The following is a 27,899-nucleotide window of genomic DNA, read 5'->3' on the forward strand; positions in this document are numbered from 1 at the left end:
ATGAAATACACTGCTTGCAGTGTATTGCCTTTATCTGTGCTCTACTATTAAGTCTTGCCTCTAGCAAGGATTAGTAATAGGGCACTGATGGCAGACCTGGAGGCCTTCAATTTGCGTATGGCTGCCATGGCAACTGATCGACACCTACAATGTCATAGAGGGGAGGGGGGGTGATCGGCAGATAGAACGAGCCCCCTCTCTTAATCTAAGATTCTGCGGATGCTATTGACCGCAGCATCTGAGAGGTTAAATGGCTGGGGTCAGCTGTTGTAAACACCATTTTGGGTAGCGCACATTTGACGTAACTGTACGTCGGATGTCGCCAAGGGCATACTCACAAAATTTGTTGGATAATAAAGTGTTTATAAAGAAGCTGAAATCCAAATTTGTATCCTGAACATGAGGACATGACAGTCTGTATTTGTGACTGCCTTATGCTGCGTGGTTGTGTCATTTATTTACTCTCTATGCTAGACATAATAGCGACTACACAATTCCCTACACACTCCCCTTCTGTCTGCTCTTTATTACAGCATTATCTCTTCATGTAAAAACTCTGGCTGATGACCATACACGTCTTCATAGAATCATATACTATATGCAACATACATAGATCTATATGTAACATTAAATCTACTATTTGTGTGGAATTGTAACAATACAATGGAATGCAAGCATTTTTGAGATTTGTTTGATTTACATCTTGAAGAGGGATACTAGTTTTTGCAAAAATAGATATATTTTTTTTATGATCCAGCTGCCAATGAAACCATATAGCAAGAAAATCAATCAAACCATGCTTCTATTATGCTCTTTGTGCATATGTACTCTCCAATAAATTGGGCCTGAACAGAACCTGTAACCAGTTAGAGTATTGGAACCACTACAGCAGCAGTGGATCGGTCTGTTGATCTTGCAGGAGGCAGTGACCATTTCACCTGTGTGATAAATGAAATCTTACTAAGGGTGGATTGGACCCTGTTACACACACACACACACACACACACACACACACACACACACACACATATACATATATATATATATATATATATATATATATATATATATATATATGATATTAACTGGAGTTATAAGTGGATTAGTAAAAAACAGTTGTCTTCCCCTTCAGAGAAAAGTGCATATTCTGCTTGGGCCTTGACTACACCTATTTCCTTTAGGAGTTAAGAAGACCACATCGATATGTTTGATTGATCACTGTTACCATTTTGCATGCTTCTGTTAAAGTTAACTAATTTATTTTATTAATGTTGATCACACCATTTATATTATGTTGAAATTTCTTTCGTTTCACTGTGTCTGTTTTAAGTGCATGCTTATTACATTTTCTTAAAATATTTATGTTGTTTTTCTCGAGATGCTTTATTAATAGTTGTGAACTATTTTTTTTTATTATTTCCTTTAGAATTTTTTTTTACATGATACACATATTCACCACATGTAAATCCTCTATAATTTGAGAAAGTATTGTAACCACAGAATATGATAACTCACAGTTCATTTACTGGATTGGAAAATGTCCTCTCAGATAGGGAAAATATCGTACACTTTCCACACGAATATATTTAGTGTTTTTTCACTTATCACCAACAGAGTGAAGGCAGACATTTTTTTTTTTGAATTGCACCTGTATTTTAACTGGAAACAATAAAGTTTTATGGCCATGTCTTTTTAGGTTATGAACACAACTGTATTACGAATTCGTAGCATTTCTTCTAAGGGAGAATATCTTTGTGATATGACATTGTACAAAGCATCGTACGGCGACACACCGAGTGCCTATAGCTCTGTAATACCGAGCAGCAGGGACTCGGTGTGCCTCCGTCAAGTCTCCCTAGTTCATTCTATAACATGGCTGCTTCCATTGTGTAATGGTAACAGATGCACTGTAAATATACTACCCATATATACAATTTGTCATTTACAATTCCACAAAACACACTCAGGGTTGGGACTATTCCTACTTACTCTCACACAAGTGATATCTTTCCAGGCCCTTAACACGCTCTCATTTATTTATTTTTTTTTAAACTTTACGGGTTGATGTTTTCAGTGGAAATAGCGTATATCACCTATTATCTAAGAAAGTATATTCAGCTCTAACTCCAGTTCATTTTGTTATGTGGTAACCACAGTTCTGGATGACGCTCCCCCTGGCACACAGGAGTACATTATGTTACGGCAAGATTCCATCCAGTCAGCGGATTTAAAGAAAAAAGAGTCCCCCTTTCGTGCTAAATGTCACGAAATCTTCTGCTGCCCTCTGAAGCAAGTGCACCTCAAAGAAAACACAGATCCGGAAGGTTTGTGCACCATGGATCCATGTTATGTTCGTTTACCCCCCCTTTTTTTTCTTTCTACTGTGCGTACCCCTATCCCGTGCTGTACATCCCCCGGCCTGTATCAGGAATGACACAGGGAACATAATGCGCTTCATATCATATCCCCCCTGCTTGCCTGTTAGTGTCTTATACAGTCTATCAAGGGACACTGTATGATATTAAGCATGTATACGCATTATACCGAAAGAATAATAAGAAAATACAATATGACTTGGCTTTTCCCAGATGTAACTTTTTTTTTTTTATCCATGCAGTCTGCACCCTTTTTGTCTGCTAAATTTTGCTTGCTCTTTTAAACAGCATTTACCCCCTTTTTGTCTGCTAAATTTTGCTTGCTCTTTTAAACAGCATTTACCCTCATATTTTCTTCTAATATTTAAAGTAATGCAACTTTTTGGAAGTTTGGCACTTGTAAATAAGTGATCGTCCCCTCCCCATAAGGCTTTTGCACTTGCTATAATAATTTTAAGATTAGTATTCGCTCCAAAACCAGCAAGAGGAATGTGTATGTATTGCACGTTGGACATGAATCAATTGCATGCAAAAGAACTGTGCATCTTAAAGGAGACTGTTCTTGTTTGTTTCTTTTCAGGCACTAAAAAGGTTTGGATTCATTTATTACTATTCCAAGCTTTATTATATCGATTGCAACTGTTCATACTTGAAAGAGCTGTATATATAGTACGTGACTTTACTTGTAGAAATTGTCATGGTTTGGTTAAAGCCTGCACAAAGTTTCATTACTATTGCAAGACTTTGCAGAATCTGTTTATTTCTGTTTTTGTAGTTGTTTTTTAGTATATTCTGCAAGTTGTGGTACTTGCGACCTCATGACTTCCCTTTCTGGGTATCAGTAATGACTGTGTGTACTGAAGTGGTCATAGGAAATGATAACTGTTATACACTAGATTACCTTTCAATGTCACACAGGCCTTTTTTAAGGTCCCCCTGTCCTTCACTTGGACAACAGGAAACAATAGAAGATTACACAAGAATTCAAGCAGATTTCTGGTAAAAATGGGCAAGACACTGGGGAAAATATGAAAGAACAAGAAGAATTGTAAAGATTGTAAGTTATGTTCTCTGTGCACTTAGGGAGATTTGGAGCCTTTGAACATATATCTTATATTTAACGGTGTCTCCTAACTGCATGTCATTCGGCAGGGGTAGGCAACTTTGGCGAGATAGAGATACATAGGACCTTCCCGTAAAAAAATAAATATATATATATCTGGACGTATACAAGATGCCCACTATTTAAGAGAGATTTGTAAAATAAGTGTATTGGCATTTTAAGAATTTTTCGCAAAAGTTACAAAAGCAATATTTTTACATGATGGTTTTTATTTTTGATGCACATTTATACTGCAATCTGCAAATTATTTTTTTTTTTAATTAAAAAAAAGAATGAAAAGATACAGCATATTTACATCATATTGCCATCTTTTCACAGATGAACAAATGTATTGGTTCAGGGCAGAGAAGAATTTGTCAGTTCGTTTTATAACAGAATAAGTGGACTGGTGGAATGATTATTATTGATGGTTTAGTCCAACATTTTGGACTTCATTCCACTGTAAGAAATTTTTAAAGGGGTTGTCCAGTTTGGGGGCTGTTGTTTATACTGATGACCTATCCACAAGATAGGTCATAAATATATGAAGTATGGGGGTCCAACACCTGGACCCCGCACAGATCAGCTGCTCCGGCTGCCTCCGGGAGCCGGAATCTATGTAGGGTCTGTGCCTGAAGCTGAAGGCTCCGACCACTGTATAGCAGCCGTGCTTGGTTACTGCAGCTATTTACTTGAGTACACTGCACAGCTTACGGCCCCTGGAACAGCAGATCGGTGCGATATCCGGTTGTTGGACCACCACCGATCCTGTAATGATGTCCTATCCTGTGGATAGATCAGCAGTATAAAAAACAGCCGCCAAACTTTACAACTTTAAGATTGGTCCTGAGTAGATCACCAATGCCTTAGCATTGTGCTTTATCCACAATCAACGAGCTATCAGTAGATCTCAATTTACTGGTTGCCCACTTAGGCCATACAGTAACAAGGAACCACTAGAGAAGGAACTTAAGAACTATATACATATGCATCATCATTGGCTGAGACATAAATAATAACCAATCATTTCAATCTCCGCCCACTCAACAGCTGTGGTAGTCAAAACTAATGCAAAAATACAGAATAGTAACAGAGCCTGTATTAAATCCTAACTCCATCTAAAACTCAGGTTTAACTGCAGTTAACTTCAATTTCTCAATTTTAGAATCACAGAGGTCCAGGGATCTGAGTTCTATGATACTATTTGGTAGTAATATTATACTGGAGAGCTTATTTTGCTATCCTTGTGCCTACAGAACAGACATGTCAAATAAAAGCCTTCATTTGTGACTTGAGGAATAATTGATTAATCATACAGCAGCAGCTTCAGGTCTCCTTCTACTGCAGATACATTGATGACATTTCTGTATTGTGACAAAATATAAACAGGGCCATATTTAGGGTTTATTCTGCCCTAGGGTCTTTTATTGCTTATGTCCTTTGGCACTATATTTACTGTTACCCCCCTCTTAATCAAATCTAAGGGTACGTTTATAACAAACTTGTTTGACCACGCGGTCAAAACTGCATCAAACAGGTGAAGCACATTGTTTGAATGTGCTTTACTTGTACAAGCCGTGCGGGCGAATACCGCATCGCAAAGCCACCGCAATTCACAGTAAAACTGTGTCTGGTGCTGCCACAATTTTTTATGCAGTTTTGACCACGCTGTCAAAAATGACCAATGTAAACATAAACTAAAGCTTCTGACTGGGCTGGTCTCACTCACATTTTCATCAAATCCCCACGCGGGCTCTTTCCTCCATCCCCCACCCTCAAATAAATTCAAAGATCTTAGGTGTTATTATTTACTAACCTGCTCACCTAAACAATACCACCATACCGTACTAATAAATAATGGCACCACATAAATAATACCACATTACGATACTAATGCAAAATTCCACCATCCTGTGCACAGAAATAATGACACTATACTAATTACTAATGAATAATGTCACCAACCTGAACACATACATATTATATGCACATAACACACACACACACACACACACACACACACACTGTACATTATATGCACATATTACACACATACACATTATATGCACATAACACACACATTATATACACTTTAAAAAATACATATTACACATCAACTGTACCTTATATGAGCGTATTAAACATTTATACATTATATTACACACATATACATTATATGCACAAATTAAGCACAAAAATATTATATGCACATATTACACATATATATATATATATATATATATATATATATGTACATTATATGCATGTATAAAACACATATACATTATATGTACATATTACACACCCATACACATGTTACACACATGCACATATTACACACTTATACATTATATGGAGTTTATATTTGAATGATACGCAGCATATATATTATATGCACATATTGCACAGATAAACATTATATGCACATATTACACACATATACATTATATGTACATATAACACACTTATACATAAAATAAACGTATTAGACACATACAATATTTGCATATATCATATCACACACGCGCGCATGCGCGCACACACACACATATGTTATATGCACATATTACATATTTATATATTACATGCACATATTACACATTTATATATTATATACACATATTACACACACATATACATTGTATGCTCATATTACACACATGCATTATATGCACATATTACATACTTGTATATTATATGGACATATTGCACACATATACATTATCACACATATATATTATATGCACATTTTACACATTTATACATTATATGGACATAAAACACACTTATACATTATATGCACATATTACACATTTATACATTATATGCACATATTACACACTTATATATTTTATGCACATATTACACAGGTATAAATTATATGTACATATTACACACTTATACATTATATGCACATATTACACATTTATAAATTTTATGCACATATTACACGCTTATACATTTATGTACATATTACACGCTTATACATTATATTACACACACACACACACACACACACACACATATATATATACATTATTAGACACTTACGGTACATTATATGCTCTTATTACTCACATTCACACTAACTGTGCAGAAAGCTGGGTTTCTGTGCCATCACCATCAGAACAGCAGAGGATGGTGAAATCTCGGACATGGGCGAATGACAGGACTGAGAGTCTTCAGTGCTACTGTAACATGCTCTCAGCCCAAGATTTGGTTATTAGGAACCCCCCTCCCAGGGGTGAACCTAGCCCCTCTGCTGCCTGAGGCGAACTATAAAAAAGCGCCCCCCCCCCCAATCTATCGGAGTTTTCTCATTACTACCTTTACACATCAAACACGCAATATATAAATAAATAGGAAAACATTTGTTGTTTATTTGTAAAGTGCTGTTTAATGTATAGAGAAGATTTAAAGAACTCTTTTTACTGTATTACTTTAGTATCATAGATCAGCAACGCAGCATTATCACTGAAAATGGTTTAACATCTTCTATGCCCCCTTTTTATTACCTAATTGACTTATGATTTTTAACCGAGTTCAGTGGCCCGGCGTGGTCGGCATGATGCAGTGACGTCATTGTGCCACGCAGTAGACGTCATCAGCGTGCTCCCGATCTCTTGTAGGCCTCAGGCCTAAACCAGGCTGTGGCCTACAAGAGCAAACGGCGGAGCAGGGGTTTCTATTGTGGCAATTTTTTTTTTTTTTTACATTTTATACTGCTAACTTTTTTTTGGTAGGTTCCGCTGGACCGTTTGGACTACGTCGTAGATTCATTGGACTACTTCAATGATCTACTTTAAAAAAAAAAAAAAAAATTGTGAAAGAGGGTTGCATGGGGGAGTTTTGATTTCAATTAAAAAAAAAATCTTATGTATTTTTTTTTTAATACTTTATTATGGCCTTAGTAATGGCAGCTGTCTGATTGACAGCGTTCAATTACTAAGGCTGGGGCTTAGCATTAGCCAGTAATAAAGGCTATCACTAACCCCTATTATTACCCCGGTTCCCACTGCCGCCAGGGATACCGGGAAGAGTCGAGTACGATTCAGTACCTGGCCATCTGAAACGACTGTTAGGCCGCAGGCTGGTATTATCAGGCTGGGAAGGGCCAAAAAAGTGGCCCTTCCCACCCTGGGGATGCTAGGCTGCAGCTGCTTTATTCTATCTGGCTGGTTATGAAACATTGGGGAAACCCCTCGTCATTTTTTAAAAATGAATTGAAAAAAAAAATTAAGTGAGATCCCCTCCATTTTTCATAGCCAGCCAGATACAATAAAGCAGCAGCAGCCTAGCACTACCAGGGTGGGAAAGGCCATGGTTTTTGTCCCTTCCTAGCCTGATAGTACCAGCCTGCGGCCACCCAAGTGCCCTTCTCTTCAGACGGTCGGGTGCTGGATCGTACCCAGCTCTTCCCGGCACTCCTGGTGGCGGTGGGTACCGGGGTAATAATAGGGGTTAGTGCTAGCCTTATTACTGGCTAACACTAAGCCCCTTCTTAGTAATGGACGCTCTCGATCAGACAGCAGCCATTACTAAGGCGGTAATGAAGTATTAAAAAACAGAGACATAAAGTAATTTATTTTATTGAAATGACAACTCTTCCACACAATCCACTTTAACCATTTTATTAAAAAAAAAAAAAAAAAAGCTTACATCAGCGAAGTAGTCCAACGAATCTACGACGTAGTCCAAATGGTCCAGCGGAACCTGCAAAACAAAAATGAGCAGTATGAAAAATAAAAATAAAGTTGGCTGCCCCCACAGACGTACAAACATATGAATAAATAGCTACCTTTGGAAACATATTAAAATAATAAGAAAAATTAGGCCCATAAAATAAAACATATCAAATAAAAAAAAAATAATTATAACACCTTTCTTTTAAAGAGAACCTTTCACCTCCCCAAACATGTACAGATGAGTGCAGCATGTAATGGGGAGGGCTGCACAAACCCTGGGGCACTTTACATTTTTTTCCTAGCCTCCTTCGTTATTTAGATATCGGTGCTGTAGTATTTGGTGCCCGATATTTAAATAACTCCATGAACTGTCAATGGGGAGGTAATTGGCAAGGGGGCGTGTAACATCGCTGTGACGCTGTCCAATCACTACAGACAGTTTCACAGCAAGAGCTGGACAGAGAGCGCGTGCAGACAAGGACGACAAGACTGATCTCTCACCTGAGATCACAGTCTTGTACTTGCCTGCCGAGAGCTGAAGAGTGAGAGCGTGCGTGCGCACATGATCTCCTTTCTCCAGCTCTTGCTGTTGACATTGTCCGTAGCTGATTGGACAGTGTCACAGCGATGTTACACGCACCCTTGCCAATTACCGCCCCATTGGCAGTTCATGGGGTTATTTAAATATCGGCGCCAAACATTACGGCACCGATATCTAAGTAAGGAAAGAGGGTAGGAAAAAAAAATGTGAAGTGCCCCAGAGTTTGTGCAGCCCTCCCCATTACATGCTGCACTCAAATGCAAATCTGTGGGCAGGTGAAAGATTCTCTTTAAAGTGTAACAACTTTTTTAAAAACTTTTGACATGTCAGAAGTTTTGATCAGTGGGGTCCGAACACTGAGACCCCCCACTAGTCGCTAAAACGAAGCAACAGAAGTGCTCGGGTGAGCGGTGTGCCGCTTCAATTCTGTTTGGCTTTCCTTGGAGCAGTGTACGGGCTCAATAGAAAGTCTAGGAGTCCGTACACCGCTGACTCGGCTGAAAGTCGATCATAAATGAAGCGGCACAGCGCTCACCCGAGCACTTCTGCTGCTTCATTTTAGCGATCGGTGGGGGCCTCAGTGCTCGGTCCCCCACCGATGAAAACTTCGGACATGTCACTATGATATATAAAGATATCTATTACTGCGATTGGTGCAAGTTTTAATTACTTTTTATTGAAAATGATTTGTACTTTTTGAGATACAGCTGCTTTGTATCCTGTATACAGAGCAGCTTTATATAGCGCTGAGACCTGAATCCATTAGGTCGCCTATTACCGATCACATCTAAGTTATGAACTTAGATGTGATTGGTAACAGCTCGATCCTGCAGGACCCGCTGACCAGACGGATACAGGATACAGCGCTATATACATTATATAATATATTTATTTTAATTAGCGGGGGCAGGTTTATGGGGAAGGATTAGGGCCTGTTCACATCAGCGTTGGCTTTCCGTTCCGGGGTTCCGTGGGAGGTTTCCGTCGGGTGAACCCTGCATAGGAAAGTCAAACTGAAACTACAGCTTCCGTTTCAGTCACCATTGAAATCAATGGTGACGGAAACATTGCTAATGGTTTCCGTTCGTCACCATTCCGGCAGGTTTCCGTTTTTGTGACGGAATCAATAGCGCAGTCAACTGCGCTAATGGTGACGGAAACGGAAGCTGTGGTTTCAGTTTGACTTTCCGTTGCGGGGTTACCTCCAACGGAACCCCAGAACGGAAAGCCAACGCTGATGTCAACAGGCCCTAAGGCTTCTTTCACACTAGCATTAATATACGTTTACCTCTCTTCCGTCAGAGGAAGAGAGGATCGATACGTTAAACGGAAAGCAACGGTTCCATTAGAATTACCATTGCTTTCAATGGTAATTCTTTTGTATCAGTTGCTTTCCGTTTGTCTCCGTTCGCTAAGTTTCCGTCTTTTTTTAAAGGAAACAAAAGTGCAGTCTGCAGAACTTTTATTTCCGTTCAAAAGAACGGAAACCTAGCGAACGGAGACAAACGGAAAGCAACTGATACAAAAGAATTACCATTGAAAGCAATGGTAATTCTAATGGAACCGTTGCTTTCCGTTTAACGTATCGATCCTCTCTTCCTCTGACGGAAGAGAGGTAAATGTATATTAATGCTAGTGTGAACAAAGCCCAATACAAGTAAGATATTAATAAATAAAAAAAAAAACAACTGGGATTTGAACCAGCAACCTTCATGTGTAAGGCAGACAAGCTAACCACTACACTATAGAAAGCTTCAGTCAATGCCTGTGAAACTGTAGTACTTGAGGGTTTATTGAATGACAGGCACGATTAGTCTCTCTGCTGCGTGTGGGTGGTGACTGGTCAGAGACTCACAGTCAGACTGGCTGCCGCAGCTGCTGCATGCAGTGTGCACTGTGAGTGAATGTGAGACTCACCAGTCACTGCCCTGATTGTAGCTTTCCCACGCTAATTAAGCACAGGAAAGCTACAAAGCCAGGAGTATACTTCAGGGGGGGGGGGGGGTCGTTTTACTGACAGCAGAGGGCTCTATAGGGGGGAATCATCCCCCCACCATAGAGCCCTGACTAGTTACTATACTGGAAGGTTTGGGGGGTCTGAGCATCTGACTGACTGCTCTAAAGTGGGGGCAGAATCCCCCCTATAGAGCTCTCTGCAGTAAGTCAGACAGTCAGACGCTCAGACCCTCCCCCACCCACACTAATTGTTCCATTATAGTGATGTGAGGGCTCTATGGGGTGGATTATTCCAGCCCCATAGAGCCCTCTGCTGTCGGTAAAATGCCCCCCCCTTGCAGTATACTCACGTCCCGGTCCCAGCAAGGCAGGCACTTACCTCGTGGTGCTGGTGCTGCTCGTCGCTCCTCCTGCAGACTTGCTCCTCTCTGGCTGCATACAGCGTCAGAGAGCAGGAGGAGTATTACAGACATTCGGCGCGTCTGCATGGCCCCTCCCCCCGGTCCAGTCCCGGGCTGAAAATGCCGCCCCCCCCCCCCCCCCCCGTTTGGGTAGGTGGTGCCGCCTGAGGCCGTCGGCTCACCTGGCCTCATGGCAGGTTCGGCACTGCCCCCTCCCTGTCCTGACTACTAAGTTGTCTGTAGGTACAGTTACAGCAACTAGAATGCTACTCAATTGTGCTGCAGAAGGAAGAGGCGCAGGGATGCAGGGGGGGGGGGGGGGGGGCAGTTTAACCCCATGACTATGCTAGGAAAACCCATCAAACAATCTTTCCCCTCAGTCCCAATAATCAGTGCACATGTCTGATGTGCCTGACTCTTCTGCAGTGCTGCTCCCAAGCACGGTGATTGCTGCAGCAGCAGTCAGCAGGGGCTGATGCTGCACGCTCCACTAATTAGCATCAGGTACAGTTCCCACAGCTGCAATGTGAAGGAAGTGCTGCTCACGCCAGGAAGGTACCCCCCCCCCACACACACCAACACAAAAAAAAACAAATCTAATGAGAAGCCTGGCTGGGGTCAGGCAGGAAAAATTGTAATATATTGTAGTTTGGGAAGAGCTTGCTGTCACCACTAGGCACTGGGCCACCAGTGTATAGTGGTAAATACGGCCCTGGATATGGAAATCCATTTGTGTAACCCCATTGGCCACCTTAATGGTGTTGTTGATATACACATTAAACTTATATTAACTTACAGCATGACTGAAACATTAAAAAGGCACTTCTTCAGGCCTAGGATTAGCTAAAACAGCTCTCCAGTGTGAGGGACCTGTTAGGCCTCATGCAGACGGCTGTAGCCATGTACACAGCCGTGATTTTCGGGTTGGCCGGGGGCGGAGTGTCATCTGCAAGCCACCCGCAAATCGCGGGCCGTGCACATGGCCGCAGCCATTATTTGCTATGAGCCTGGACCTCAAAACACGGCCGTAATAAGACTTGCCCGTTCTTTCTGCGGTTCGGGCCCCACGGTCGTGTGCATGGCCCCATAGGAATGAATGGGGCTGCAATTCTCCCGTGGATTTTCGGGGGAATTGCGGCCGTAAAAGCACGTTTGTGTTCCTTAGACCCCATGCACACGAACGTGCTTTTGCGGCCGCAATTCCCCCAAAAATCCACGGGAGAATTGCGGCCCCATTCATACCTATGGGGCCATGCACACGACTGTAGTTTCCACAGTCTGTGCATGGCCCCGGATCACGGACCACAGAAAGAACGGGCAAGCCTTATTACGGCCGTGTTCTGCATTACCTCCATTAATTGGCATTCGATGGAACATAGCACAATCTTTTTTTCTGTTGAATTCCTTATGCATGGAATCATGGGCATACAGATGTATTGTGTGGTCCATAGACTACTATGATGGCTTTATTACAGTTCTGTACAACTCATGGTATGATTAGATCTGTAAAATGGCCTTACGGTTAACGGCAATCACACCAGAATCAGGTACGTCTTAAAGAAATTAGGGCCAATCTACTTCTTAGTTATTCCAGATACATCGGGGTACTCTTGAATTCCTAACTTCCTTTTAGTGTTTAATTCATATTTTCATCATCTTGATTTATTCTCGGTATTAAGAGTACATTGTAATACTCAATTACTGGGTTATGTGTCAGAGTTTTCACCTTTCTTGCGAGATTATAAGAGAGATAATCAATACTTGACTAGGGGTTAAGTGACTATAACTTATTCCGCAGTGCAAAGACTATAGGAGTTACATTTAATTGCATTAGTTCAATGTTGTAAAGTAATTTTAGGACCTTAATAGACACAATTATATGATGGTATGATATTAACCCTTAATATAGAAATTTAAGTTCCAAAATGTGAACCAATAAAGAACTTTAGAATATTTTCAGATAGGTTTCTCTGGCTACGGTTCATTTGCAGATGGTAATTTATTATTGTCATCTGGAAAGGTTCTTGGCAGAAAATAAATAATGTCTCGCATAAGTGCTTAATTTAGCTTAATTTTTTTCCATTCATACAAAGGTGGCGGTGAAGAACCTTATTTGAAGTATTTAAGTAAAGGTTCTAATCTTACCTTCGTGAAAGCAGTTTATTTTTATGTTACCCCAATATCTCCACCTGTGCTCTATGTTAGTCCATAAAAGCTGCCTTGTATGATCAGGATGTGTACAGGGCATCCCACAGACCCAACCGGTATCCTGTCAAAACAGAGCCGAATCTCAGGTCATTCTAAATGCAATGGTTTACTATAGTCATCTAAAAAGGGAGGTAACAGTTATGGAAGAGCTGGGACGCCAACAAAGCTAACATTTATCATCTATCACATGTATAAGTGATAAAGGTTATATGCTGGAATATCCCTTTAATAATAGTGGCTTAAATCTCTTATGTGAATGCAGGTCTGGAGAACTCCCAAGTAGGAGTTGGCACCAAACTTAATCAAAAAGTGAATTTCCAGTTGTTGCCCATAGACGATTTCTCTAACATGTAGATTAATATTCAGAATAATTAACTTTTCTTCATCACTCAGATTTACAGAAGCATATAGGACATTACAGTTGCTCCCAAGCTTCATATCTGCAGCTGGAAGTTGAATAAAATTGCAGCTATTATATAGTTTGAATAAATAATCGGAATGAAAATGATTTCTAAACTAGTTACAGCACTGTGTTTTTCTTGATTATTTTTTTTACTGATAATCAGCCATCTTGCAGTATTACTCAACATCACAGCTCCTAGAGCAGGTCAATTGCGTCCATGAGTACAAACACCACATTATGATGATTATGCCCTCAGAGATACTAAAACACATTCATCTCCTGTCATTGGGACCATCTGGACTTTGTTTTCTTGCTCTGCTAATATAATAAACAATAAGAGGTTTTTGAAGTAGAAAATAGTTAATCTAATCACATAGTACTCAGGATTCTTATGTTGTATTCCTACATTGCCAGAGCTCTTAAAGGGGTATTCCCAGAATCAACAATTATCATCTATCCACAAGATAGGTGATTATTGTGTAATCACTGGATGCCCCACCGCTGGGAATCCCACCGTTCACAAGAACAGGGGTCCCAAACCCCCTGTTCCGCCTCACTGCTCGACCAGAGTGAGGAAGACATTGAATGGAGCGGCGATCAATCATGCTCACTGCCGCTCCATTTAAAGTCTATCTAAATGACAGAAACAGATGAGTTGAGTACAAAGTTTGGCTGCTTCCGTGAGTCCCATAGATGTTGAATGGAAGTGCAGGCGTATGCTCAACCGCCGCTCCATTCAGGCTACTCCTCACTGTAGGAAGAGCAGTGAGTAGGATCTAGGCGTTTGGGACCCCTATTTTTGGGATCGGTGGGGTCCAAGCTATCAGTGATCAGACAATTATCGCCCATCCTGTGGATAATTGTTGATTTTGGAACAACCCCTTTATGAGCATTATTACCACTCCCCCTAAATTTTATAGTGAATGTCTTTTGATATTAACATCAACCTAGGTCTTTTGAAGAAGTAATAGAGCCTTGGGTCTATTTTTAGTAAAAACAGTAAATTCCATAGCTTATAATGACCAACAAACTTTAATTAGTCCTACAAAAGTGATAAAAAGAGTAATACCATAAAAAAAATAGATTTTGTGGAAAAAAGTTATATCTAATATTTCATAGAAGCCTGTCAGAAGATGTATTAGTGGGAAGCTACGGTAGCACTGAGACTACCAATGACAGCTAGAACTAAGTGGCTAAAATTCCCACCATCCTCTTTAGGCCTCACTTAAGAGACAAAATGTCGGGACTTGTAGTTTTGTTTTGTTAGAAAAGTTGAGCTGAAAGAGCATGGTGCCCCGGCAGGTACTGCAGACCCTTCATTCTAGCAATTGATGGAAGCCTCAGAGCCCATACTCCCACCGATACTTTCCACTGACATGGCTGATGAGCCTTACCACCCCTTCATTTTGGTGAGTGGTGGAGCTCTCAGCCACCAAATCCCCAGCTGACACTATCTTCTGACATCTCCACGGCAAATCAGGTGATAAAATGCACTTGTACACACTAGGAAATTAAAGGGTTATTACAAAAGGTTTTTGTTTTTTTGGGGGTGTCTTTGTTAGTGCACAGTAGTAGTGTAATGGCAGGAAGGAGGTGAAGGGAAAGTGAGCCCTAATCTACCCACCGCCCTGTCCCTGCCTACTTGCAACGACCCGCCCTAGGCGACGAGGTACAACTGGGCGGCGGTCCCTACGCTGGCTAAGTGCACTGGAAGACAAACGGGGAACACGCAAGGGAAGGGGCAGTAGCCACGGAACGCCACGAGGAAACGGGGCGGTGAACGAACAGTCAGGACCAGGACGAAGTGAGTACACCCGAGCGGGCACGGAGACAGAAGCAAGCCAGGGCAAGCAAAGCAGGTCAAGCAGAACTGCAGCAAGGCAGAAGCACGGCAGAAGCAGGCTGGAGCAAGCAGCAGTGGGGCCAGGAATCCAAAAGAATTACAAGCACTGAGGGAGAGCACAGGGCAGGTAATAAAGGGCAGGGGGCGGAGCTAACTCCGAGAGACCAGGCCGCGATAGGCTCTCCCACTCCTGAGCCTGCCACCCTGGTTGGTGGGAGATGGTGTCAGTCGAACAGGTCTGGCCTCAGGTGTGGATTGATTAATCCCAGGAGTATACCTAGATGAAGTACCTGGCAGATCCCTAACAGTACTCCCCCTTTTATGAGGGGCCACCGGACCCTTACTAAGGGGACCCGGTTTAGTGGGGAAGAGGAGGTGGAACCTCCTGATCAATACCCCAGCGTGAACATCACGGGCAGGTACCCAAGTCCTCTCCTCCGGCCCGTATCCTTTCCAATGGACCAGGTACTGGAGGGAGCCCTGGACCATCCTACTGTCCATAATCTTGGCCACCTCGAATTCCACCCCCTCAGGGGTGAGAACGGGAACAGGAGGTATCCTCGAGGGGGACCAGGACGGGGAGCAGCGTTTAAGGAGGGAGGCATGGAAGACGTCATGTATGCGAAAGGATGGGGGGAGCTCCAGACGGAAGGATACAGGGTTGAGGACTTCAATGATCTTATAAGGTCCAATGAATCGGGGAGCAAACTTCCTGGACGGGACCTTAAGGCGCAAGTTCCTGGACGACAACCAGACCAAATCCCCGACGACAAACCGGGGGTTAGCAGAACGTCTACTATCCGCCTGAATCTTTTGTGCGCTCTGGGACGCCTCTAGGTTCTTCTGAACCTGGGCCCAGACAGTGCACAGTTCCCGATGAACCTCCTCTACCTCAGGATTATTGGAACAACCAGGGGAGACGGAGGAGAACCTTGGGTTAAACCCGAAATTACAGAAAAACGGGGAGACCCCTGACGAGTTACTGACCCGGTTATTCAGGGAAAATTCAGCAAGGGGAAGGAATGAGACCCAATCGAATTGGCAGTCCGAGATGAAACACCTTAAATATTGTTCCAGGGATTGGTTGGTCCTTTCCGTTTGGCCATTAGTTTCGGGATGGAAGGCGGAGGAGAAGGACAGATCAATCTCCAACTTCTTACAAAAAGCTCTCCAAAATAAGGAAACAAATTGTACCCCTCTGTCAGAAACGATATTGACTGGGGCCCCATGGAGACGCAGGATGTGTTTCACGAACAAAGAAGCTAACGTCTTGGCGTTAGGTAGCTTCTTAAGGGGCACAAAGTGGCACATCTTGCTGAAGCGGTCGACTACCACCCACACCACCGACTTGCCCTGAGATGGAGGCAAATCGGTGATAAAATCCATGGAGATATGGGTCCAAGGTCTCTGGGGAATGGGCAAGGAACGTAGTAGGCCCGCAGGTCGGGACCTAGGGGTTTTGGACCTAGCGCAAACCTCACAAGCGGCGACGTAAGCCCTAACATCTTTAGGCAACCCAGGCCACCAATAGTTTCTGGTAATGAGGTGTTTGGTGCCCAAGATGCCAGGATGACCAGATAGAGCGGAGTCATGGTTTTCCCTGAGTACCCTCAGCCGGTATTGCAGGGGAACAAACAGTTTGTCCCCAGGGACGTTCCCGGGAGCTGCACCCTGATCAGCCGCGATATCAGAAGCTAAATCAGAATCCGTGGCAGAGACGATTATACCAGGGGGTAAAATACAAGCGGGATCCTTCTCGGAAGGAGGATTGGCCATGAAACTACGTGACAGAGCGTCAGCCTTAATATTCTTGGACCCAGCCCTATAGGTAACCAAGAAATTAAATCTGGTAAAGAATAGTGCCCACCGAGCTTGTCTAGGATTAAGCCTCCGGGCCGATTCTAGGAAAACCAGATTCTTGTGATCCGTAAGGACCGTTACCTGGTGTCTGGCCCCCTCCAGGAAGTGCCGCCACTCCTCAAACGCCCATTTAATGGCTAGAAGTTCGCGGTTGCCAATATCATAGTTACTCTCCGTGGGCGAAAACTTCCTAGAGAAGTAAGCACAGGGGCGGAGATGGGTGAGGGAGCTGGTACCCTGGGACAAGACGGCCCCCACTCCCACCTCGGAAGCGTCAACCTCCACAATAAATGGCTCCTCTTGGTTGGGCTGAATCAGCACGGGGGCCGAGATAAAGCACTTCTTGAGAGTCTCAAAGGCCTGGACGGCCTCAGGGGGCCAATGGAGGACATCGGCACCCTTGCGGGTGAGGTCCGTAAGAGGCTTAGCGACGACCGAGAAGTTGGCAATAAATCTCCTGTAATAGTTGGCGAACCCTAAAAAACACTGTAACGCCTTAAGGGAGGCAGGTTGGACCCATTCCGCCACAGCTTGAACCTTGGCAGGGTCCATGCGGAATTCATGAGGAGTGAGGATTTGCCCTAAAAATGGTATCTCCTGTACCCCAAAGACACATTTTTCAGTCTTAGCAAACAGATTATTCTCCCGAAGGACCTGGAGCACCTTCCTGACATGCTCCACGTGGGAGGACCAGTCCTTGGAAAACACCAGTATGTCATCAAGGTACACAACAAGAAATATCCCCAGGTAATCTCTCAGGATTTCATTAATAAAATTCTGGAAGACAGCAGGGGCATTACACAACCCAAAGGGCATGACCAGGTATTCGAAATGACCCTCGGGTGTGTTGAACGCAGTTTTCCACTCATCCCCCTCTTTGATGCGGATAAGGTTATATGCCCCCCGTAGATCGAACTTAGAAAACCACTGGGCTCCCTGAACCTGATTAAAAAGATCCGGAATCAAAGGAAGTGGGTACTGGTTCCTTACGGTGACCTTATTCAGGTTACGATAATCAATGCACGGCCTAAGACCACCATCCTTCTTCCCCACGAAGAAGAAGCCAGCACCTACAGGAGAAGTCGAGGGGCGAATGAAACCCTTGGCCAGGCATTCTTGGATATATACCCTCATCGCTTCACGTTCAGGACATGAAAGATTAAATATCCTACCCTTAGGAAGCTTGGCACCAGGCACCAAATCGATGGCGCAATCGTAATCTCTATGGGGGGGCAACACCTCAGAGGCCTCCTTGGAAAACACATCGGCGAAGTCCTGAACAAACTCAGGAAGCGTGTTTACCTCCTCCCGGGGAGAAATAGAGTTAACAGAAAGACATGACATCAGACATTCATTACCCCATTTGGTGAGATCCCCAGTATTCCAATCAAACGTGGGATTATGCAACTGCAACCAGGGAAGACCTAATACCAGATCAGACGATAATCCCTGCATCACCAGTACAGAGCACTGCTCCAAATGCATGGAGCCAACCAGGAGTTCAAAAACAGGGGTATGCTGAGTAAAATAACCATTAGCAAGGGGGGTTGAGTCGCTTCCTACTACAGGGATAGGATAAGGTAAATCAATACAAGGCATCTTTAGAGACATAGCAAATTCCACAGACATGATATTAGCAGATGAGCCAGAATCCACGAAAGCACTGCCCGTGGCAGACCGGCCAGCAAACGAGACCTGAAAGGGAAGCAAAATTTTATTGCGTTTCACATTAACGGGAAATACCTGTGCGCCCAAGTGACCTCCCCGATGATCACTTAGGCGCGGAAGTTTTCCGGCTTCTTATTCTTGCGCCTGGGACAGGTGTTCAGTAGATGCTTGTCGTCCCCACAGTAGAAGCAGAGACCATTCATTCTGCGAAACTCCCTACGTTGTCGAGGGGACATGGAGGCCCCGAGTTGCATAGGTACCTCCGAGTCCTCCGTGGAGGGGCGAGGAGACGGGACCTCGGGGGGAATCGCAGAAAAGTCAGAGGGGAGCACACTGAAGCGTTCTAGCTGACGTTCCCTGAGACGTCGGTCAAGTCGTACTGCTAGGGCCATAACCTGGTCAAGGGAGTCAGGCGAGGGGTAGCTAACCAGCAGATCCTTCAGGGCGTCAGATAATCCTAACCTAAACTGGCACCTTAGGGCCGGATCGTTCCACCGAGAAGCTACGCACCACTTCCTAAAATCAGAACAGTATTCCTCAACCGGTCTCCTACCCTGACGTAAGGTCACCAGCTGACTCTCGGCTAAAGCAGTCCTGTCAGTCTCGTCGTAAATGAGTCCGAGGGCAGAGAAAAAACGATCAACAGAGGAAAGTTCAGGGGCGTCAGGAGCCAAGGAGAAGGCCCACTCTTGGGGCCCTTCCTGGAGTCGGGATATGATGATACCCACCCGCTGGTTCTCGGAACCTGAGGAGTGGGGCTTTAGGCGGAAATACAGTCTGCAACTCTCCCGGAAGGAGAGAAACGTCTTACGGTCCCCTGAGAACCGGTCAGGTAACTTGAGGTCGGGTTCTAGAGGTGAGGTGAGGGGTACTACTAAAGCAGCGTCACCCTGATTGACCCTTTGGGCCAGGGCCTGGACCTGTAGGGAGAGGCCCTGCATCTGCTGGGTCAGGGTCTCAAGGGGGTCCATGATAGCGTCAGCGTAGGAGAAAGGGTAGACTAGGTAAGGGCTTGTAATTATGTAATGGCAGGAAGGAGGTGAAGGGAAAGTGAGCCCTAATCTACCCACCGCCCTGTCCCTGCCTACTTGCAACGACCCGCCCTAGGCGACGAGGTACAACTGGGCGGCGGTCCCTACGCTGGCTAAGTGCACTGGAAGACAAACGGGGAACACGCAAGGGAAGGGGCAGTAGCCACGGAACGCCACGAGGAAACGGGGCGGTGAACGAACAGTCAGGACCAGGACGAAGTGAGTACACCCGAGCGGGCACGGAGACAGAAGCAAGCCAGGGCAAGCAAAGCAGGTCAAGCAGAACTGCAGCAAGGCAGAAGCACGGCAGAAGCAGGCTGGAGCAAGCAGCAGTGGGGCCAGGAATCCAAAAGAATTACAAGCACTGAGGGAGAGCACAGGGCAGGTAATAAAGGGCAGGGGGCGGAGCTAACTCCGAGAGACCAGGCCGCGATAGGCTCTCCCACTCCTGAGCCTGCCACCCTGGTTGGTGGGAGATGGTGTCAGTCGAACAGGTCTGGCCTCAGGTGTGGATTGATTAATCCCAGGAGTATACCTAGATGAAGTACCTGGCAGATCCCTAACAAGTAGCTCTAATGCATACACCGTAGTACTCCACAGAAGCGCCTTATGTATGGCACGTCAGGAATCACATGATGTATGTGAGGGAGAGCAAAGATAGGAGGTGTAGTTGGCGTGTTTGTACATTAGACGGATGTATAGTGGGCGGGTTTTGATCAAGGGAACGTAACTGGGAAATGAAGGAAGCGGCTGTGGTGAAGCGCCCACAATACGGAAGTACAGCAACATGAAAACATAAATTCTGGTTGGGTATTGAAACTTTCAACTCCCGGATAGCCACTAAATGTACTTATGCCATACGGATGTCCCGTGCCGGCTAGAGCGGGTTTCTGAAGACAGCCTGGCTCCTGCTTTAATGGCAAGGATTGTAGTACACCATCGGCAGCTAAGGGCCTTACACATACCCCAGGTATGCCATCAGCGTATGCCAGAGGCAGTGCCTAATAGAATGCCTGTCAGTTTTACATGGACAGGCATAATATTTTGCAATATAGAAATATTGCATTGTAATTTAAAAGCGATCAAATGATCACAGTGAAGTCCCATAGTGAAACTAAAATAAAAATAACTAATAGTTCAGCAAAGTTAACCCCTTCCCGCTCCTTGACGTACTATTACGTCATGGCAGCTGTATCGTTCGCGCTCCATTCCGTAATAGTACGTCTCGGGAGTAACGGCCGTTTCGGCCGTCCTCCCGACACATACAGGAGCTGTGACGCTGCTGTCTTGTTCAGCAGCTGTCACAGCTCCTACAGCGGGGACCGATCGCTGTGTCCCCGCTGATTAACCCCTTAAAAGCCGCGTTCTATAGAGATCGCGGCTTTTTAGGGGTTAAGCTGCCATCGCCGGCCTGCTACGCGATAGCGGCCGGCGATGGTGACTATGGCAACCGGACACCAAACAATGGCGTCCGGCTATGCCATAGACGGAAGCCTAGTGGGTCCTGACAACGTCAGGACCCACTATGCTTGCTGTCAGTGAGTAGCTGACAGTTCTAATACACTGCACTACGCATGTAGTGCAGTGTATTAGAATAGCGATCAGGGCCTCCTGCCCTCATGTCCCCTAGTGGGACAAAGTAATAAAGTAAAAAAAAAGTTAAAAAAAGATGTGTAAAAATAAGAAAATAAAAGATTTAAAAGTAATAAAAGTAAAAATCCCCCTTTTTCCCTTATCAGTCCTTTATTATTAATAAAAATATATAAACAAACAAATAAACTATACATAATTGGTATCGCCGCGTCCGTAACGGCCTGAACTACAAAATTATTTCATTATTTATCCCGCACGGTGAACGCCGGAAAATAAAATAATAATAAACCGAACCACAATCACAATTCTTTGGTCACTTCACCTCCCAAAAAATGGAATAAAAAGAGATCAAAAAGTCGCATGTACCTAAAAATGGTACTGATCGAAACTACAGTTCGTTACGCAAAAAATAAGTCCTCGCACGGCTTTATTGATTGAATAATAAAAACGTTCTGGCTCTTAGAATAAGGTAACACAAAAAGTGAATGATTGTTTACAAAACGTATTTTATTGTGCAAACGCCATAAGACATAAAAAAAACCTATAAACATCTGGTATCGCCGTAATCGTATCGCCCCTCAGAATAAAGTGAATATGTCATTTATAGCGCACGGTGAACGCTGTAAAAAAAACGAAAAAAAAAACAATCGTACAATTGCTGTTTTTTAGTCACCACGCCACCTAAAAATAGAATAAAAACTGATCAAAAAGCCGCATGCACCCCAAGAAAACTACAATGGATTCCTCAAGGGGTCTAGTTTCCAAATTGGGGTCACTTTTGGGGGGTTCCCAATGTTTTGGCACCACAAGACCTCTTCAAACCGGACATGGTGCCTAATAAAAAAGAGGCTTCAAAATCCACTACGTGCTCCTTTGCTTCGGAGGCCGGCGCTTCAGTCCATTACCGCCCGAAGGCCACAAGTGGGATATTTCTCAAAACTGCAGAATCTGGGCAATAAGTATTAAGTTACGTTTCTCTGATAAATCCTTTTGTGTTATAAAAAAAAATGGTATAAAGAGGATTTTCTGACAAAAAAAAAAAATGTAAATTTCACCTCTACTTTGCTCTAAATTTTTGTGAAACACCTAAAGAGTTCATAAACTTTCTAAATGCTGTTGTGAATACTTTGAGGGGTCTAGTTTCTAAAATGGGGTATTTGATAGGGGTTTCTAATATATAGGCCCCTCAAAGCAACTTCAGAACTGAACTGGAACCTAAAAAAATAAATAAATGAGGCAATACTTCGCTTCTTACATTATACTGATAATGAGCCGTGCCCACCCCGAGATGACCCCAGTTTTGACCGTTTGTATAAACGGAGACCCCTATTAGACCGTTCCAGTGCCCGGTTTCCCCAAGCATACACCCCCGAGAAGTGTATTTCTATTGATGAGTCCCTGGTACATTTTAAAGGGAGGGTTCAATTCCGCCAGTACCTGCCGGGTAAGAGGGCAAGGTATGGCGTGAAGATGTATAAGCTGCGAGAGTGCATCAGGGTATACCTACAGGTTTAGGATATATGAAGGAAAGGACACCCCCAAACCAGACTGCATCCTGGACTACAATAGGTACATGGGAGGGATGGACTTGTCAGATCAAATCCTGAAGCCCTACAGCGCCATGCGGTGTGGTATAAGAAGCTGGCCGGGCACATCATACAGATGGCATTGTACAATGCGTACATGCTACGTCGATGTGCAGGCCAGACGGGAACTTTCCTGGAATTTCAAGAGGTGATTATCAAGAACCTAATCTTTAGGGACCAAGAAGGGGGGGGGGGGCACCCAGTACTTCTGGAAGCGAGGCCACACGCATCGTACCAGGGCAACACTTTCCAGGAGAAGTTCCCCAAACTGGCAAGAAGGGAAAAAGTCAAAAGAGGTGCAAAGTCTGCTATAAGAGGGCGATAATGGATGACACAATATATCAATGTGACACGTGTCCCGAATAACCAGAGCTCTGTATGAAAGTGTTTTAAAATTTATCATACATCCCTTGGTTTATAATTTACCCCAATTTTACTTACCCTGATGCACTCCGCACAGCTTATCCTCCCTCGTCTTTCCCCTCTGAGCCCTGCTGTGTGCCCAGGCAGCTGATAACAGCCACATGTAGGGTATTGCCATACCCGGGAGAACCCACATTACAGTTTATGGGGTGTAGGTCTCCGGTCAAAATGCTCACTACACCTCTAAATGAATGCCTTAAGGGTGTAGTTTTTAAAACGGGGTCACTTCTTGCGGGTTTCAACTGTACTGGTACCTCAGGGGCTTCTGCATACATGACTTCGCACTAGAAAATCCCCAGTAGGCCAAATGGTGGTCCTTTCCTTCTGAGCCCTCCCATGGGCCCAAACGGCAGTTTATCACAACAAATGGGGTATTGCGGCACTCAGAACAAATTGCGCAACAGAATGGGGTATTTTGTTTCTTGTGAAAATAAGAAATTTTCAGCCAAAACTACATATTATTTGAAAAAAATAATTTTGTTTTCATTCCCAGCCCAATTCAAATAAGTTCTGTGAAAAAACTATGGGGTCAAAATGGTCACAACACCCATAAATGAATTCCTTGAGGGGTGTAGTTTCCAAAATGGGGTGTGTTTCTATTGCTTTGATACCTCTGGGGCTCTGCAAATGCGACATGGCACCCGAAAACCAATCCAGCAAAATCTGTACTCCAAAGAACACACAGCGCTCCTTTCCTTCTGAGCCCTCCCATGGGCCCAAACGGCAGTTTATCACCACAAATGGGGTATTGCCGCACTCAGGACAAATTGGGCAACAAAATGGAGTATTTTATTTCTTGTCAAATAAGAATTTTTGAGCTAAAATGACATATTATTGGAAAAAATATATATTTTTTTAATTCCCAGCCCAATTCAAATAAGTTCTGTGAAGAAACTATGGAGTCTAAATGGTCACATTACCCATAAATGAATTCCTTGAGGGGTGTAGTTTCCAAAATGGGGTCACTTCTGGTGGGTTTCCATTGCTTTGATACCTCTGGGGCTCTGCAAATGCGACATGGCACCCAAAAACCAAACCAGCAAAATCTGTACTCCAAAGAACACACAGCGCTCCTTCCCTTCTGAGGCCTCCCATGGGCCCAAACGGCAGTTTATTGCCACAAATGGGGTATTGATGCACTCAGGAGAAATTGGGCAACAAAATTTAGTATTTTGTTCCCTGTGAAAATAAGAAATTTTGGTAAAAAATTACATCTTATTGGAAAAAATGTCATTTTTTTAATGTCACAGCCCAATTGAAATAGGTGCTGTGAAAAAACTGTGTGGTCAAAATGCTAACAACAACCATAAATGAATTCCTTGAGGGGTGTAGTTTCCAAAATGGGGTCACTTTTGGTGGGTTTCCATTGCTTTGATACCTCTGAGGCTCTGCAAATGCGACATGGCACCCGAAAACCAATCCAACAAAATCTGGACTCCAACAAACATATAGCGCTCCTTTCCTTCTGAGCCCTCCCATGGGCCCAAACGGCAGTTTATCACCACAAATGGGGTATTGCCACACTAAGGACAAATTGGGCAACAAAATGGGGTATTTTGTTCCCTGTGAAAATAAGAAATTTTGATCACAAATGACATTTTATTGGAAAAAATGAAATTTTTTTCATTTCAGAGCCCAATTCAAATACGTGCTGTGAAAAAACTGTGCGGTCAAAATGGTAACAACAACCCTAAATGAATTCCTTGAGGGGTGTAGTTTCCAAAATGGGGTCACTATTGGGGGATTCCTACTGTTTTGACACCTCAACACCTCTTCAAACCTGGCATGCTGCCTAAAATATATTCTAAAAAAAAAGAGGCCTCAAAATGCACTAGGTGCTTCTTTGCTTCTAGGGCTTGTGTTTTAGTCCACGAGCGCAGTAGGGCCACATGTGGGACATTTCTAAAAACTGCAGAATCTGGACAATACATATTTAGTAGTGTTTCTCTGGTAAAACCTTCTGTGTTACAGAAAAAAAAATGAATAAAATTGAAATTCAGCAAGAAAAATGAAATTTGCAAATTTCACCTCCACTTTGCTTTAATTCCTGTGAAATGCCTGAAGGGTTAAAAAACTTTCTAACTGCTGTTTTGAATACTTTGAGGGGTCTAGTTTTTAAAATGGGGTGTTTTATCAGGGTTTCTAATACATAGGCCCCTCAAAGCCACTTCAGAACTCAAGAGGTACCTTAAAAAAAAGGCTTTTGAAATTTTCTTAAAAATATGAGAAATTGCTGTTTATGTTCTAAGCCTTGTAACGTCCAAGAAAAATAAAAGAATGTTCAAAAAACGATGCCAATCTAAAGTAGACATATGGGAAATGTGAACTAGTAACTATTTTGGGTGGTATAACCGTCTGTTTTACAAGCAGATGCATTTAAATTCTGAAAAATGCAATTTTTTCACAATTTTCTCTACATTTTGCAATTTTTCACCAATAAACACTGAATATATCGACCAAATTTTACCACGAACATGAAGCCCAATGTGTCACGAGAAAACAATCTCAGAATCGCTTGGGTAGCTTTAAGCATTCCGACGTTATTACCACATAAAGTGAAATATGTCAGATTTGAAAAATGGGCTCTGAGCCTTAAGGCCAAAACTAGGCTGCATCCTTAAGGGGTTAATAATAAAGAAATGAAAAATCCCAAGTGAAAAACATAAAAAACCCACCTTTTCCCCCTGACACAATTGTATTATGGGAAAAATTGAAAAAAAAAAAGTAAAAAAACTACACATAATTACTATCGCCGTATCCATAATTACCCACACTATAAAACAGTTACATTATTTAACCTGCACGGTGAATGCGATCTAAAAGTTGTATGTACCCCAAAAAGTCATTCCACAAAAATGCAACCCTCATACAGTTTCATCGGCAGAAAAATAAAAACGTTATGGCTCTTAGAATGTGGCATCACAAAAACAAATACTTTTTAAAAAAAGTTGTTATTTTGCAAAAGTAGTAAAACATTAAAAAAAACTATATTAATTTGGTGTTGGCGTTATTGTAACAACCCGCAGAGTACATTTATGTTGCTTATAGCACACGGTAAACGGTGTAAATTTAAGACCAAAAAAAAAGAATGACGAAATCTGTTTTTTTTTCATTACGTGTCTATAGAAAAAGAAAAGAAAATTATGCCTTTTCAAATGCGATGATGATAAACAAAAAATTTAGCTTGGTCATTAACCCCTTAACGACATGTCACGTACTGGAACATGGCAGCCATTAAGGGGAAGTATGGAGCGGGCTCACGGCTGTTATACAGCCGACACTTCACTGCAACAGGCGGAATCAAAGATCACTTTGATTTCGCCAGTTTAACACCTTAAATGCTGCGGTCAATCTCGACCGCAACATTTAAATTGTTAGAGGCAGGGGGCGCCCCCTCGAACACGGCATCACGCCATTTTTTCTCTAAAGGAATGTTAAAAAAAATAAAAGTTAAAATAACTGGTATCGCTGCGTCCGTAAAAGTCAGAACTATCACAATATAGCGTTATTTAACCCAGTCAACGCAAATTGCTGTTTTTTGGTCACCTTAGCTCTCCAAAAAAAGGATCAAAAAGTCGCATGCACCCCAAAATGGTATCGGTGAAAACTACAGCTCGCCCCGCAAAATTTAAGCTCTCACACCTCTAAATTGATGGGGAAAAAAAGTTATGGCTCTCAGAGTATGGCGACACAAAACTTTTTTTTTATTTTCTAATATATGTTTAATCAGAATTGCTCCAGAATTGATGTTTAGTAGTTTAGGATTTTTTCACATTGTCATTTCATTAGGTTTTCATTGATGCTAATGGAAGGAAGAATAGTGTAGCGGTACTTTAAACTTTACTTTTAATTTAACCTTAAAGCATTTAGGTAAGGATAAGAATATTTCCCTAATGCAGTTTTCATAGTTACAGCAGTTTCTGTAAATCATAAATTTATTTTTATCATCTGTCAAACTTGTCTGAAACGTACTAAAGATCCAGATTCTATAAGTATCTATAAACGTCCTTTTAGCTTGAAGGAGCTCACAGAGCACGAGCAGTTTTATCTCTACTGTGATGGTGTTAGTGTCCGAAGTCTCCCTGTCACCACATGAACATTACTCTCCGTGACAAGTACAAGAACTGTCCTTTGAAAAATCAAGGTTATCTCACATTCAGAAATAAATGAAGGTCAAAATGTTTTCCGAAAGCCTTCAAGTACGTGCAGATAAATGTAGTAGAA

General features: G+C 43.0%; 1 protein-coding gene across 4 annotated transcripts in view; it reads left to right on the plus strand.

Moving 5' to 3' along the window:
* Nucleotides 1-27,899, plus strand: part of FGF13 (fibroblast growth factor 13) — a 312,175-nt gene that overhangs the window by 158,360 nt on the left and 125,916 nt on the right. For 2 of the 4 annotated variants that reach the window (XM_075835901.1, XM_075835902.1), the window contains one exon: nt 2,157-2,324. The exons of the other annotated variants lie outside the window; for them this stretch is intronic. In XM_075835901.1, the coding sequence (XP_075692016.1) occupies nt 2,157-2,324 (168 nt within the window). The remainder of the gene's footprint in view (nt 1-2,156; nt 2,325-27,899) is intronic. 4 annotated transcript variants of the gene reach the window in all.

Source organism: Rhinoderma darwinii, chromosome 8 (assembly GCF_050947455.1).
Source record: "Rhinoderma darwinii isolate aRhiDar2 chromosome 8, aRhiDar2.hap1, whole genome shotgun sequence".
Classification (NCBI taxonomy): Eukaryota; Metazoa; Chordata; class Amphibia; order Anura; family Rhinodermatidae; genus Rhinoderma; species Rhinoderma darwinii.